At 36.1% G+C, this 18,507-nt stretch overlaps 1 protein-coding gene across 1 annotated transcript in view; it reads right to left on the minus strand.

Moving 5' to 3' along the window:
- LOC137390578 (microtubule-associated protein futsch-like) overlaps positions 1 to 18,507 on the minus strand; it is a 78,927-nt gene that overhangs the window by 17,779 nt on the left and 42,641 nt on the right. The window contains exons 24-28 of the mRNA XM_068076908.1: positions 5,389 to 5,418; positions 4,904 to 5,210; positions 4,048 to 4,217; positions 2,182 to 2,865; positions 45 to 1,106 (exon numbers count right to left, since the gene is read on the minus strand). Coding sequence (XP_067933009.1) covers positions 45 to 1,106; positions 2,182 to 2,865; positions 4,048 to 4,217; positions 4,904 to 5,210; positions 5,389 to 5,418 — 2,253 coding nt within the window. The remainder of the gene's footprint in view (positions 1 to 44; positions 1,107 to 2,181; positions 2,866 to 4,047; positions 4,218 to 4,903; positions 5,211 to 5,388; positions 5,419 to 18,507) is intronic.

Consider the following 18,507-nt stretch of genomic DNA (forward strand, 5'->3'; position numbering starts at 1 on the left):
GACAGTCTGCATATTTACCTGTACCAGCAAAAATATACATTTACCCGGGCTGGTGTGCTTCTTGGAGTCTTCAATGTTTTCACAGGTACTGTTGTATTAGCATTGGGCACAACAGGCTTTTTCTGTGTTGGATCTTCAGTTTTGTTGACTTTAAGAACCTTTGCCTTGGGCACAGCAAGTTTTTTGGTTTTCGCAGTAGCGGTAACAGTAACTGTAGGTGCTGGCTGGACGGGTTTGTCTGAGACAGGAAGTTTGGAGGGAGATGGAGGAAGTGATTTGTATCCATAAGGAATAACTTTCCCATTTGGAACATTTTTGTTATCTCTGTCAGCCGCATCTTTCCCTAGAATAGTGCTGATGCCGTATTTAGGTGCTGGTTTGACTGTTGGTTCATTTCGAGGTTTGTGTTTGTAAGCATCCAATGAGCTATCTTCTTCTGCAGCTGCTCGTTTCTTATTTGACTCCTGTGCTTTAAGCCTATGAGCAATAAGCTTAGTTGGATTTGACAAGGCCTCTGCAGGCTTTCTCTTTTCAAGTTTAGGACTGAGAGGAAGTTTTTTTTGTTTTTCTAATTCTACAGGACTATTGCTCAATTTGTGGATTGGCTTAGCAACATTCTTTAGAGTTTCTTTTGTTTCCGCAGGTACAATTTCTTCCTTTTGAATATCTGGTGTCTCTGCATGCGCAGATGGGATACTTATTGTCTCTGCTGTCCGTTTGTTGGATTGAGGCTTTGCTCGTGATTTATCATGTAGTTTAGTCTCTTTCTTAAGAGACACAAATTTTTTAGGAGAAGTTGGATTGTCATCTTTCTGTTTTCGAGGAAAGTTACTGACAACTTTTGCTGCCACAACTTTTTTTGTTGGAGTTTCATGCTCGGCCGTTGGTATACTGATGGCATCACCTTCCCCCGGCTCTTCAGGCTCAGGCTCTTGTTTAAACTCTGGCAGTGAGATGATGACAGGCTCTGGCTTTGGGATCTGCTGTTGGCTTGCAACTTGCCAGGTGGCAGCATTATTGCCAAATAAAAATGGATCGGGTGAAGCTTTCGGCTCTAGTTGCTGATTAAAAGCTGAAACGTCTTCCGACTTTTTTGAAGCATTCTTCTACAAAAAAGACCTGAGTCAGAGCTCACATTACTGCTGCAACAACCCTACTCAAACCGTTATATTGTAAACGCACGCATCAGTTTAGTGTGACACTGCAAGTTTGGAAACACAATTCAGAAAGAAAGATGAAGCGCTCACAAACCACTGCCTGAAAATTAAAAAAATTTAATGTTGCATATAAGTATACTCAGTGAGGGAGCAGATTCAAATGTATACCCTTCAAATATAGCTTAAATATAGCTGCAATAACTTTTTAATCATAATGTTAGATTCTTCATTGACTTTTTTAATGAAAAAATTATATTCTATAATCTTACTAAGTTTTAAGGAATTCCTACGAAATATTGCAATTTGCATTTGTTTTTTGGTCAGCTTGCCAGCAATTACTAGTTGAAATATGTTAAAACATATTTAACATATGTTAACAGTTTAAAACAGTTTAAACATGCAGTTGAGAACTGCTCATTATTTCAGAATAAACTTATCTTTATTTCTATGAGGTGGAGTTGACTATATCTGTTATAATAATATAAATTATATTATTATAATAATATACCACCAAATAATAATATAACTATTAATATTGATGCAATAATATATTAACTTACATCCAGATATGGTACCTTATGGTACCTATGTTCACTTCGCATCCAATGCAAAAATAAACTCATAATACAATTAACTCAGTTAATTGTATTAACTCAGTTAATTGTATTAACTCAGTTAATTGTACTAACTCAGTTAATTGTACTAACTCAGTTAATTGTACTAACTCAGTTAATTGTATTAACTCAGTTAATTAACTGAGTTAATTGTATTAACACAGTTAATTGTACTAACTCAGTTAATTGTATTAACTCAGTTAATTGTATTAACTCGGTTAATTGTACTAACTCAGTTAATTGTATTAACTCAGTTAATTAACTGAGTTAATTGCATTAACTCAGTTAATTGTACTAACTCAGTTAATTGTACTAACTCAGTTAATTGTACTAACTGAGTTAATTGTACTAACTCAGTTAATTAACTCAGTTTGAAAAGAAAAGCTACTCAATAAAATCTTGTATCATACCAAAAGCTTTGTGTTCTTTGTGTCAGTCTCTTTTGCTGCTGGTTTCTTCTCCGATGTTTTGATTTTGTTATCAGTTTTCCTAGTTTTGCTCGGCTGTGTACTAACTGTTGGTGTCTCTATTTGCGCTAGTCGAGTCTGCTCAAAAGTGGAATTAGAATCAGTGGGTTTAGGAGAAATGTCTTCTGAGGTTATTGCTAGCTCACCCTCAACCTTGTCTTCTGGTTCAGTTAAATTAGCAGTCAAAACCGGTTGCGTCGGCTCAGTTTGTTGAGAAAGTTCATTTGATTTGACTGCCTCATCCGACTTGGCTGCCTCTGGTTGCTTAGCCGTTTCTGTAGGTGTTATAACTTCAGTCTTTTTATTACTTTGGACACTTTCCTTCTTCGGCAGCTGAGCATCTACTTGTTTTAATTGTTTGTCATCCACCTTTGCTGTTGCTGCAATTGCTGCATTCTTTGGTGGATCAATTGCTTTCTTCTTAGCTTGTTCAGTTTCAGATTTTTCTTCGGTATCATTAGCATTTAAAATTGACTTTGCTTGACTAGCTTCAGATGGCGTAGAGTCTTCGGTTGGCGACGTTTGAACCAATTCTTCTGTAGGTTTTGACTCGGTATTATTAGCCCCTTCAGCTTTTTTAACTTTCTTTTTACGTTTTCTACGTTTTGGTTTCTCTACTTCCTCTTCCTGTTATGTAAACAGAAGAAAGAAGTAATTTGAACATGTTTTACGCACTTTCAAAATGAAAACATGTAAACTATTAATGCATTACTACATCAAAATGATTATATTTATATAAAAGTAACCTATATCAACTCAAAGATAATGTTATGGAAAGTCAGTTTGGAGATATACTGGTGCAATCTTCACTCACATTGTAATTAATTCCAATAAGTGAATTCTTAACCACAGCGACTTTCCTTGTTATGTCTACATCAAGGTAATCTATAACCATTGCAAATGCTACTTGCTGCCTTTGCTGCCCGCTTCTAACTAGTCAAAAAGTTTTATTTTACTTTACTATTACTTTTTATTAAAATATTTATTTTACTTTTATGATAAATATTAACATTGATCAGCATATAATGCCTAGTAGACGGTAGAAACACTTAAGACTTAGCGTATCAATAGCTACATAAAATCTTAAAGCTAAGACTTCCTAGCTGCATACCCTAGCCATATTCTATACAATGCTGAGTAATTATAGTAGATAACTAGTACAGAGCTGAGCCATATAGTAGATAACTAGTACTGGGCTGAGTCATATAGTAGGTAATTAGTACAGAGCTGAGTCATATAGTAGATAACTAGTACAGAGCTGAGTAATATAGTAGATAACTAGTACAGAACTGAGTCATATAGTAGGAAACTAGTACAGAACTGAGTCACATAGCAGGTAACTAGTACAAAGCTGAGTCATATAGTAGGTAACTAGTACAAAGCTGAGTCATATAGTAGGTAACTAGTACAGAGCTGAGTCATATAGTAGGTAACTAGTACAGAACTGAGTCATATAGTAGGAAACTAGTACAGAACTGAGTCACATAGTAGGTAACTAGTACAGAACTGAGTCATAAATAGTAGGTAACTAGTACAGAACTGAGTCACATAGTAGGTAACTAGTACAGAACTGAGTCATATAGTAGGTAACTAGTACAGAACTGAGTTATACAATAGATAACTAGTACACTTTGAGAAAGGGGCCAAAATTTTACAGCAACCACCACTATCATTACAGCACCCATCATTATCATAATGAGTCTGTGGTAAAATATGTTATTCCTAATATTTATTAATAAATTATAGCTAGTGGTATTGCGTTGTTAAATTTGTGAAAAACATTTTTGAACGCCTGAGTGTAACACAAACCTTCTCCGATTCTGGATCTGCACCAAATAAATAATCGAATGCTACGTCATCCGAGCCCTTTGCACCCGCTTTCTTCAGTTCTTTCTTAATTTTAATCTTTGGCTTTGGTGGTGGCTCAGCAGGCGGAGGTACCGGAGGTACCGGGGGTGGTGTTTGCATTACTTTTTTCTCTACAAAAAAAATGACTTGTCTTCAAACCAGTTGAACAACAATCGTATTAGACTCAACAACGACAACAATATTGATATGAGGGGAAATTAAAATTATCCGATACCGTTCCAGTCAGCATCGATATCGTCATTCCTAGAAATTTTACAATGCAAGGTGAAGAAAATAAAGCATGAAAACTGGACATTAGAATAGGGTAGAATGTGTGGCATAGTAATGGTAATGTCGGCATGTCAATTCTATAATAATTGGTGGCATAAAAATGAAACCTCAAGCTAACAGCTTTTAGAGTACAAGAGCGCGGAATCAGTCCAACTAGACTGAATGGTTACCTACTCGCCTTTACATTTATATCTTATAGTAATAACAAATGCTGTTATAAAATTAAGACAAAATGGCAAAATTGTGGGCAAATCTTAATTTGGCAGTTAAACATTTTGGGAGTAAAGATGACTTGTTAAGGAGTCTGAATAATATATACACACGTCGCATACGATTGTCAAATTGCTTAGTAAATAAAAAACTTCTATTTGCATTAAAAAAGATCATTACATGTTTCTACAAAGAAGAATCTAAGTTAGTAAACCATACAAAGAACAATTATGAATAACTATAAACTGCTGACTCTTGCCTGGTTCAACTAATGCCACAAAGTCTTACTCGCTGCCAGGTTATCATGACATCTTACCTGCTGGCGGTTCATCACTGTCTGAAAGGTCTGCAGTAGGTGTGGTGGGTCGCTTTGCTGAGGCTGGTCGCTTTGCTGAGGCTGGTCGCTTTGCTGAGGCTGGTCGCTTTGATGAGGCTGGTCGCTTTGCTGAGCCAAGTTTAGTAGGCAGTGCTTTAGACGGAGTGGGCTGGGTGGCAGCAGGTTTATTCTTAGAGGCTGCGGGTTTGGCCTTGGTAAGCGGAGTGTCTGTGGCGGTTGGCTTGGTTTGCGGTTTGTTGTTTATCTTTGACGGTTGATCTTTGTTTATTGGTTTACCAGGGAAAGCCTGACAATTAGCAAGGAACATGTACAATCGGAAAGAAAGATTTGAGCTGTAACAGTAGCGATAAACAAAAGATAGTCTGAAAAATATTTATATGCGTATTACTATATAAATAGACTTGAGTGAACTATCATAGAATATCATACAAAGCATCTTAAAAAGATATAGAGTAACAACTTACGTCTATGTTTTTCAGCAAGTTAATGTGAGCCTGTAACAAATTAGAAACTGTTTTAGTACCTCAAAAAACAAACCAGCTTGCGCAAATTATATATATATATATATATATATATATATATATATATATATATATATATATATATATATAATAGAGGCAGTGTTTGCAATGTAAAATCGAGGTAAAAATTAAGTGAGATGAAAGTGAGTGGTAAACTTTTATCCTTTGATCACAGAACAGTTGATGAATAATGCACTAGATTTTGCATCCTCCATAAAAAAATATCCGATGATGAGAAAAATACCACCATACACGTCAAAAAATCATTGTTGTTCAGCCAAAATACACCATGGCAAAAGAAAACATCCAATGGATTATTTGGCATTACTATGGGAAGCTTTGATGGGGCGGAATGCTGTGAGCTAGTTGGGTCGTACATAGTCAAACCAATTCATAACGAAATAGGCAACACTTTTGGCTTATATCGCAATGACGGCCTTGGAATAGCAAACAAAGCGCCATGAGAAGCGGAAAAAATAAAGATAAAACTATATTCCATCTTTCTTAAACATGGACTGCATATAACCGTATCCCTCAAACATGGACTGCATATAACCGTATCCCTCAAACATGGACTGCATATAACCGTATCCCTTAAACATGGACTGCATATAACCGTATCCCTTAAACATGGACTGCATATAACCGTATCCCTCAAACATGGACTGCATATAACCGTATCCCTTAAACATGGACTGCATATAACCGTATCCCTTAAACATGGGCTGCATATAACCGTATCCCTTAAACATGGACTGCATATAACCGTATCCCTTAAACATGGACTGCATATAACCGTATCCCTTAAACATGGACTGCATATAACCGTATCCCTTAAACATGGACTGCATATAACCGTATCCCTTAAACATGGACTGCATATAACCATATCCCTTAAACATGGGCTGCATATAACCGTATCCCTCAAACATGGGCTGCATATAACCGTATCCCTCAAACATGGACTGCATATAACCGTATCCCTTAAACATGGACTGCATATAACCGTATCCGCAAACAAGAAGGTTGTAAATTTCTTAGATGTAAACATTAATTTAACTACAGGTATACAAAGAATCTACCACAAGCCTAATGCATATCCACATTATGTACATACCAAGTTTAACCATCCACCTAGAGTAATAAATAACATACCACTAAGTATAAACAAGAGGCTTAGGGACTTATCATCAGACCACACTACATTCACTGCCAAAACTGACATATACCAGCAAGCACTCTACCAAAGTGGACATAATTACAACTTTGTGTTCCAACTTGACCAGAAGATTAATGCTCAAACTAACGGCAAGATGATCAGGCGAAGAAAAGTACTATGTATAATCCACCTTTCAACAAGAATGTAACAACTAACATCGGTAAGACATTTTCCATATTCTAGACATAGAGTTCCCAGAATCTCATATTCTGGATTAAAATTTTCAATAGAAACTCGGTTAAAATTAGCTACAGCTGCATGAACAATTTGAGCGATATCACCAGTGCTCGCAACACTAGACTACCGCAGGGCCATAATAATACATCAATAAATACAGAATCGAGAGACTGTAACTGCCGAGATAGTAGTAGCTGCCCACTACAAGGAAAGTGCTTGAGCAAGTCTATCATATATAGAGCAACAGTCACCACCGAGAATAGCTTACCAGATGAGCATTGCATAGTCAACCTTTATAAACGAGCGCAAATGATCAAGCACTGAGCTAAGTATATATGGACATTGAAGGACAAAAACATAAATTATAACATCAAGTGGGAGATAGTGAGAAGAACATCTTATAATGAGACAACAGGCAGATGTAACCTACAGTATGTCTGTATGTACAGTATGTCTGTATGAGAAAGTCTACATAATATGCAGGCCTGAAACCGCTACTTTGAACAAAAGGTGTGAGCTTGTATCAACATGTAGACATGCTGGCAGATTCGTTTTGTGTAATTTTAAGACTTAACTTTTTAACACGTAAATTGTTAAGGTTTGTCCCATTACATTGTACATCATCGCATTGCTTGTTAATTTTAATCCTATTCATCAGCAATGCTTTGAGGTATTTTAACACCTAAGCTTTTATTTCAACCTATATATATGATTATTATATACCTGATGATTATTGCTTTGCAATATGAAACTACTAGAAATAAAATTGTTTCACACTGAACTTAAACTTTCATCTCACTTAATTTTATATATAAATATATAATACGCTATAGTGATACATACTGTATACATGTCTGAGCTATAGTAATACATGCTGTATACATGTCTGAGCTATAGTAATACATACTGTATACATGTCTGAGCTATAGTAATACATGCTGTATACGTGTCTAAGCTATAGTAATACATACTGTATACATGTCTGAGCTATAGTAATACATGCTGTATACATGTCTGAGCTATAGTAATACATGCTGTATACGTGTCTGAGCTATAGTAATACACACTGTATACGTGTCTGAGCTATAGTAATACACACTGTATACATGTCTGAGCTATAGTAATACATACTGTATACATGTCTGAGCTATAGTAATACATGCTGTATACATGTCTGAGCTATAGTAATACATACTGTATACATGTCTGAGCTATAGAAATACATACTGTATACATGTCTGAGCTATAGTAATACATGCTGTATACGTGTCTGAGCTATAGTGATACATGCTGTATACATGTCTGAGCTATAGTACTACATACTGTATACATGTCTGAGCTATAGTAATACATGCTGTATACATGTCTGAGCTATAGAAATACATACTGTATACATGTCTGAGCTATAGTAATACATGCTGTATACGTGTCTGAGCTATAGTGATACATGCTGTATACATGTCTGAGCTATAGTACTACATACTGTATACATGTCTGAGCTATAGTAATACATGCTGTATACATGTCTGACCTATAGTGATACATGCTGTATACGTGTCTGAGCTATAGTGATACATGCTGTATACGTGTCCGAGCTATAGTTATACATGCTGTATACATGTCTGAGCTATAGCAATACATACTGTATACGTGTCTGAGCAATAGTAATACATGCTGTATACATGTCTGAGCTATAGTAATACATGCTGTATACATGTCTGAGCTATAGTAATACATGCTGTATACGTGTCTGAGCTATAGTAATACATGCTGTATACGTGTCTGAGCTATAGTGATACATGCTGTATACATGTCTGAGCTATAGTAATACATGCTGTATACATGTCTGAGCTATAGTAATACATGCTGTATACGTGTCTGAGCTATAGTAATACATGCTGTATACGTGTCTGAGCTATAGTTATACATGCTGTATACGTGTCTGAGCTATAGTAATACATGCTGTATACATGTCTGAGCTATAGTAATACATGCTGTATACATGTCTGAGCTATAGTAATACATGCTGTATACATGTCTGAGCTATAGTGATACATGCTGTATACGTGTCTGAGCTATAGTGATACATGCTGTATACATGTCTGAGCTATAGTAATACATACTGTATACATGTCTGAGCTATAGTAATACATGCTGTATACGTGTCTGAGCTATAGTAATACATGCTGTATACATGTCTGAGCTATAGTAATACATGCTGTATACATGTCTGAGCTATAGTAATACATACTGTATACGTGTCTGAGCTATAGTACTACATGCTGTATACGTGTCTGAGCTATAGTAATACATGCTGTATACGTGTCTGAGCTATAGTACTACATGCTGTATACGTGTCTGAGCTATAGTAATACATGCTGTATACATGTCTGAGCTATAGTAATACATGCTGTATACATGTCTGAGCTATAGTAATACATGCTGTATACATGTCTGAGCTATAGTGATACATGCTGTATACGTGTCTGAGCTATAGTGATACATGCTGTATACATGTCTGAGCTATAGTAATACACACTGTATACATGTCTGAGCTATAGTAATACATGCTGTATACATGTCTGAGCTATAGTAATACATGCTGTATACATGTCTGAGCTATAGTGATACATGCTGTATACGTGTCTGAGCTATAGTGATACATGCTGTATACATGTCTGAGCTATAGTAATACATACTGTATACATGTCTGAGCTATAGTAATACATGCTGTATACATGTCTGAGCTATAGTAATACATGCTGTATACGTGTCTGAGCTATAGTAATACATGCTGTATACGTGTCTGAGCTATAGTGATACATGCTGTATACGTGTCTGAGCTATAGTGATACATGCTGTATACGTGTCTGAGCTATAGTAATAAATGCTGTATACATGTCTGAGCTATAGTAATACATGCTGTATACATGTCTGAGCTATAGTAATACACACTGTATACGTGTCTGAGCTATAGTAATACACACTGTATACATGTCTGAGCTATAGTAATACACACTGTATACGTGTCTGAGCTATAGTAATACACACTGTATACATGTCTTAGCTATAGTAATACACACTGTATACGTGTCTGAGCTATAGTAATACACACTGTATACATGTCTGAGCTATAGTAATACATGCTGTATACATGTCTGAGCTATAGTGATACATGCTGTATACATGTCTGAGCTATAGTAATACATACTGTATACGTGTCTGAGCTATAGTAATACATGCTGTATACATGTCTGAGCTATAGTAATACATGCTGTATACGTGTCTGAGCTATAGTAATACATGCTGTATACGTGTCTGAGCTATAGTAATACATGCTGTATACGTGTCTGAGCTATAGTAATACATACTGTATACATGTCTGAGCTATAGTAATACATGCTGTATACGTGTCTGAGCTATAGTAATACATGCTGTATACGTGTCTGAGCTATAGTAATACATGCTGTATACATGTCTGAGCTATAGTAATACATACTGTATACATGTCTGAGCTATAGTAATACATGCTGTATACGTGTCTGAGCTATAGTAATACATGCTGTATACGTGTCTGAGCTATAGTAATACATGCTGTATACGTGTCTGAGCTAAAGTAATACATGCTGTATACATGTCTGAGCTATAGTAATACATACTGTATACATGTCTGAGCTATAGTGATACATGCTGTATACATGTCTGAGCTATAGTAATACATGCTGTATACATGTCTGAGCTATAGTGATACATGCTGTATACATGTCTGAGCTATAGTAATACATACTGTATACATGTCTGAGCTATAGTAATACATACTGTATACATGTCTGAGCTATAGTAATACATGCTGTATACGTGTCTGAGCTATAGTGATACATACTGTATACATGTCTGAGCTATAGTAATACATGCTGTATACAGGTCTGAGCTATAGTGATACATGCTGTATACATGTCTGAGCTATAGTAATACATGCTGTATACGTGTCTGAGCTATAGTAATACATGCTGTATACGTGTCTGAGCTATAGTAATACATACTGTATACATGTCTGAGCTATAGTAATACATGCTGTATACGTGTCTGAGCTATAGTAATACATGCTGTATACATGTCTGAGCTATAGTAATACATGCTGTATACATGTCTGAGCTATAGTGATACATACTGTATACATGTCTGAGCTATAGTGATACATGCTGTATACATGTCTGAGCTATAGTAATACATACTGTATACATGTCAGAGCTATAGTAATACATGCTGTATACATGTCTGAGCTATAGTAATACATGCTGTATACGTGTCTGAGCTATAGTAATACATGCTGTATACATGTCTGAGCTATAGTAATACATGCTGTATACATGTCTGAGCTATAGTAATACATGCTGTATACATGTCTGAGCTATAGTGATACATGCTGTATACGTGTCTGAGCTATAGTAATACATACTGTATACGTGTCTGAGCTATAGTAATACACACTGTATACGTGTCTGAGCTATAGTAATACATGCTGTATACATGTCTGAGCTATAGTGATACATACTGTATACGTGTCTGAGCTATAGTAATACATGCTGTATACATGTCTGAGCTATAGTAATACATGCTGTATACGTGTCTGAGCTATAGTAATACATGCTGTATACATGTCTGAGCTATAGTAATACATGCTGTATACGTGTCTGAGCTATAGTAATACATGCTGTATACATGTCTGAGCTATAGTAATACACACTGTATACGTGTCTGAGCTATAGTGATACATGCTGTATACATGTCTGAGCTATAGAAATACATACTGTATATGTGTCTGAGCTATAGTAATACATGCTGTATACGTGTCTGAGCTATAGTAATACATGCTGTATACGTGTCTGAGCTATAGTAATACATGCTGTATACGTGTCTGAGCTATAGTAATACATGCTGTATACGTGTCTGAGCTATAGTAATACATGCTGTATACATGTCTGAGCTATAGTAATACATGCTGTATACGTGTCTGAGCTATAGTAATACACACTGTATACATGTCTGAGCTATAGTAATACATGCTGTATACATGTCTGAGCTATAGTAATACATGCTGTATACATGTCTGAGCTATAGTAATACATGCTGTATACGTGTCTGAGCTATAGTAATACATGCTGTATACATGTCTGAGCTATAGTAATACATGCTGTATACGTGTCTGAGCTATAGTAATACATGCTGTAGACATGTCTGAGCTATAGTAATACATACTGTATACGTGTCTGAGCTATAGTAATACATGCTGTATACATGTCTGAGCTATAGTGATACATACTGTATACATGTCTGAGCTATAGTAATACACACTGTATACGTGTCTGAGCTATAGTGATACATGCTGTATACATGTCTGAGCTATAGAAATACATACTGTATATGTGTCTGAGCTATAGTAATACATGCTGTATACGTGTCTGAGCTATAGTAATACACACTGTATACGTGTCTGAGCTATAGTGATACATGCTGTATACATGTCTGAGCTATAGTAATACATGCTGTATACATGTCTGAGCTATAGTAATACATGCTGTATACGTGTCTGAGCTATAGTAATACATGCTGTATACATGTCTGAGCTATAGTAATACATGCTGTATACGTGTCTGAGCTATAGTAATACATGCTGTATACGTGTCTGAGCTATAGTAATACACACTGCATACATGTCTGAGCTATAGTGATACATGCTGTATACATGTCTGAGCTATAGTAATACATGCTGTATACATGTCTGAGCTATAGTAATACATGCTGTATACGTGTCTGAGCTATAGTAATACACACTGTATACATGTCTGAGCTATAGTGATACATGCTGTATACATGTCTGAGCTATAGTGATACATGCTGTATATGTGTCTGAGCTATAGTAATACATGCTGTATACATGTCTGAGCTATAGTAATACACACTGTATACGTGTCTGAGCTATAGTGATACATGCTGTATACATGTCTGAGCTATAGTAATACATGCTGTATACGTGTCTGAGCTATAGTACTACATGCTGTATACATGTCTGAGCAATAGTAATACATGCTGTATACATGTCTGAGCTATAGTAATACATGCTGTATACGTGTCTGAGCTATAGTAATACATGCTGTATACGTGTCTGAGCTATAGTAATACATACTGTATACGTGTCTGAGCTATAGTAATACATGCTGTATACGTGTCTGAGCTATAGTAATACATGCTGTATACATGTCTGAGCTATAGTAATACATGCTGTATACATGTCTGAGCTATAGTAATACATGCTGTATACGTGTCTGAGCTATAGTAATACATGCTGTATACATGTCTGAGCTATAGTAATACATGCTGTATACGTGTCTGAGCTATAGTAATACATGCTGTATACGTGTCTGAGCTATAGTAATACACACTGTATACATGTCTGAGCTATAGTGATACATGCTGTATACATGTCTGAGCTATAGTAATACATGCTGTATACATGTCTGAGCTATAGTAATACATGCTGTATACATGTCTGAGCTATAGTGATACATGCTGTATATGTGTCTGAGCTATAGTAATACATACTGTATACATGTCAGAGCTATAGTGATACATGCTGTATACATGTCTGAGCTATAGTAATACACACTGTATACATGTCTGAGCTATAGTAATACACACTGTATACGTGTCTGAGCTATAGTGATACATGCTGTATACATGTCTGAGCTATAGAAATACATACTGTATATGTGTCTGAGCTATAGTAATACATGCTGTATACGTGTCTGAGCTATAGTAATACACACTGTATACGTGTCTGAGCTATAGTGATACATGCTGTATACATGTCTGAGCTATAGTAATACATGCTGTATACATGTCTGAGCTATAGTAATACATGCTGTATACGTGTCTGAGCTATAGTAATACACACTGTATACATGTCTGAGCTATAGTAATACATGCTGTATACATGTCTGAGCTATAGTAATACATGCTGTATACGTGTCTGAGCTATAGTAATACATGCTGTATACGTGTCTGAGCTATAGTAATACACACTGTATACATGTCTGAGCTATAGTAATACATGCTGTATACGTGTCTGAGCTATAGTAATACATGCTGTATACATGTCTGAGCTATAGTAATACATGCTGTATACGTGTCTGAGCTATAGTAATACATGCTGTATACATGTCTGAGCTATAGTAATACATGCTGTATACGTGTCTGAGCTATAGTGATACATGCTGTATACATGTCTGAGCTATAGTAATACATGCTGTATACATGTCTGAGCTATAGTAATACATGCTGTATACGTGTCTGAGCTATAGTGATACATGCTGTATACATGTCTGAGCTATAGTAATACATGCTGTATACATGTCTGAGCTATAGTAATACATGCTGTATACATGTCTGAGCTATAGTAATACACACTGTATACGTGTCTGAGCTATAGTAATACACACTGTATACATGTCTGAGCTATAGTAATACATGCTGTATACATGTCTGAGCTATAGTAATACATGCTGTATACATGTCTGAGCTATAGTAATACACACTGTATACGTGTCTGAGCAATAGTAATACACACTGTATACGTGTCTGAGCTATAGTAATACATGCTGTATACGTGTCTGAGCTATAGTAATACATGCTGTATACGTGTCTGAGCTATAGTAATACATGCTGTATACGTGTCTGAGCTATAGTAATACATGCTGTATACATGTCTGAGCTATAGTGATACATACTGTATACGTGTCTGAGCTATAGTGATACATACTGTATACATGTCTGAGCTATAGTACTACATGCTGTATACATGTCTGAGCTATAGTAATACATGCTGTATACGTGTCTGAGCTATAGTAATACATGCTGTATACGTGTCTGAGCTATAGTAATACATGCTGTATACGTGTCTGAGCTATAGTAATACATGCTGTATACATGTCTGAGCTATAGTGATACATACTGTATACGTGTCTGAGCTATAGTGATACATACTGTATACGTGTCTGAGCTATAGTAATACATGCTGTATACATGTCTGAGCTATAGTAATACATGCTGTATACGTGTCTGAGCTATAGTAATAAATGCTGTATACATGTCTGAGCTATAGTAATACATGCTGTATACGTGTCTGAGCTATAGTAATACATGCTGTATACATGTCTGAGCTATAGTAATACATGCTGTATACATGTCTGAGCTATAGTAATACATGCTGTATACATGTCAGAGCTATAGTGATACATGCTGTATACATGTCTGAGCTATAGTAATACATGCTGTATACGTGTCTGACCTATAGTAATACATGCTGTATACGTGTCTGAGCTATAGTAATACATGCTGTATACGTGTCTGAGCTATAGTAATACATGCTGTATACATGTCTGAGCTATAGTAATACACACTGTATACGTGTCTGAGCTATAGTGATACATGCTGTATACGTGTCTGAGCTATAGTGATACATGCTGTATACGTGTCCGAGCTATAGTAATACATGCTGTATACATGTCTGAGCTATAGTAATACATGCTGTATACGTGTCTGAGCTATAGTAATACATGCTGTATCCGTGTCTGAGCTATAGTAATACATGCTGTATACGTGTCTGAGCTATAGTGATACATGCTGTATACATGTCTGAGCTATAGTAATACATGCTGTATACATGTCTGAGCTATAGTAATACATGCTGTATACATGTCTGAGCTATAGTAATACATGCTGTATACGTGTCTGAGCTATAGTAATACATGCTGTATACATGTCTGAGCTATAGTAATACATGCTGTATACATGTCTGAGCTATAGTAATACATACTGTATACGTGTCTGAGCTATAGTACTACATCTTGTATACGTGTCTGAGCTATAGTAATACATGCTGTATACGTGTCTGAGCTATAGTGATACACACTGTATACGTGTCTGAGCTATAGTGATACATGCTGTATACATGTCTGAGCTATAGTAATACATGCTGTATACATGTCTGAGCTATAGTAATACATACTGTATACGTGTCTGAGCTATAGTACTACATCTTGTATACGTGTCTGAGCTATAGTAATACATGCTGTATACGTGTCTGAGCTATAGTAATACACACTGTATATGTGTCTGAGCTATAGTGATACATGCTGTATACGTGTCTGAGCTATAGTAATACATGCTGTATACGTGTCTGAGCTATAGCAATACACACTGTATACGTGTCTGAGCTATAGTAATACATGCTGTATACGTGTCTGAGCTATAGTACTACATGCTGTATACGTGTCTGAGCTATAGTGATACATGCTGTATACATGTCTGAGCTATAGTAATACATGCTGTATACGTGTCTGAGCTATAGTGATACATGCTGTATACGTGTCTGAGCTATAGTAATACACACTGTATACGTGTCTGAGCTATAGTAATACATGCTGTATACGTGTCTGAGCTATAGTACTACATGCTGTATACGTGTCTGAGCTATAGTGATACATGCTGTATACGTGTCTGAGCTATAGAAATACATGCTGTATACGTGTCTGAGCTATAGTGATACATGCTGTATACGTGTCTGAGCTATAGTAATACATACTGTATACGTGTCTGAGCTATAGTAATACATGCTGTATACGTGTCTGAGCTATAGTAATACATACTGTATACATGTCTGAGCTATAGTGATACATGCTGTATACATGTCTGAGCTATAGTTATACATGCTGTATACGTGTCTGAGCTATAGTAATACATGCTGTATACGTGTCTGAGCTATAGTAATACATACTGTATACGTGTCTGAGCTATAGTGATACATGCTGTATACGTGTCTGAGCTATAGTGATACATGCTGTATACGTGTCTGAGCTATAGTGATACATGCTGTATACGTGTCTGAGCTATAGTAATACATGCTGTATACGTGTCTGAGCTATAGTAATACACACTGTATACGTGTCTGAGCTATAGTAATACATGCTGTATACGTGTCTGAGCTATAGTAATACATACTGTATACATGTCTGAGCTATAGTAATACACACTGTATACGTGTCTGAGCTATAGTAATACACACTGTATACGTGTCTGAGCTATAGTAATACATGCTGTATACGTGTCTGAGCTATAGTAATACATGCTGTATACGTGTCTGAGCTATAGTAATACATGCTGTATACATGTCTGAGCTATAGTAATACATGCTGTATACGTGTCTGAGCTATAGTGATACACACTGTATACGTGTCTGAGCTATAGTAATACACACTGTATACGTGTCTGAGCTATAGTAATACATGCTGTATACGTGTCTGAGCTATAGTAATACATACTGTATACGTGTCTGAGCTATAGTAATACATGCTGTATACATGTCTGAGCTATAGTGATACATGCTGTATACATGTCTGAGCTATAGTAATACATGCTGTATACATGTCTGAGCTATAGTAATACATGCTGTATACATGTCTGAGCTATAGTAATACATGCTGTATACATGTCTGAGCTATAGTAATACATGCTGTATACATGTCTGAGCTATAGAAATACATGCTGTATACATGTCTGAGCTATAGTACTACATACTGTATACATGTCTGAGCTATAGTGATACATGCTGTATACGTGTCTGAGCTATAGTAATACATACTGTATACGTGTCTGAGCTATAGTAATACATACTGTATACGTGTCTGAGCTATAGTAATACATGCTGTATACATGTCTGGGCTATAGTAATACATGCTGTATACATGTCTGAGCTATAGTAATACATACTGTATACGTGTCTGAGCTATAGTAATACATGCTGTATACGTGTCTGAGCTATAGTAATACATGCTGTATACATGTCTGAGCTATAGTGATACATGCTGTATACATGTCAGAGCTATAGTAATACATGCTGTATACGTGTCTGACCTATAGTGATACATACTGTATACGTGTCTGAGCTATAGTGATACACACTGTATACGTGTCTGAGCTATAGTAATACATGCTGTATACATGTCTGAGCTATAGTGATACATACTGTATACATGTCTGAGCTATAGTAATACATGCTGTATACGTGTCTGAGCTATAGTAATACACACTGTATACGTGTCTGAGCTATAGTTATACATACTGTATACATGTCTGAGCTATAGTAATACACACTGTATACGTGTCTGAGCTATAGTAATACACACTGTATACGTGTCTGAGCTATAGTAATACATGCTGTATATGTGTCTGAGCTATAGTAATACATGCTGTATACGTGTCTGAGCTATAGTTATACATGCTGTATACATGTCTGAGCTATAGTGATACATGCTGTATACGTGTCTGAGCTATAGTAATACATACTGTATACGTGTCTGAGCTATAGTAATACATGCTGTATACGTGTCTGAGCTATAGTTATACATGCTGTATACATGTCTGAGCTATAGTGATACATGCTGTATACGTGTCTGAGCTATAGTAATACATGCTGTATACGTGTCTGAGCTATAGTAATACATACTGTATACGTGTCTGAGCTATAGTAATACATGCTGTATACATGTCTGAGCTATAGTGATACATACTGTATACATGTCTGAGCTATAGTAATACATGCTGTATAC

Source organism: Watersipora subatra, chromosome 3, assembly GCF_963576615.1.
Source record: "Watersipora subatra chromosome 3, tzWatSuba1.1, whole genome shotgun sequence".
Taxonomy (NCBI): domain Eukaryota; kingdom Metazoa; phylum Bryozoa; class Gymnolaemata; order Cheilostomatida; family Watersiporidae; genus Watersipora; species Watersipora subatra.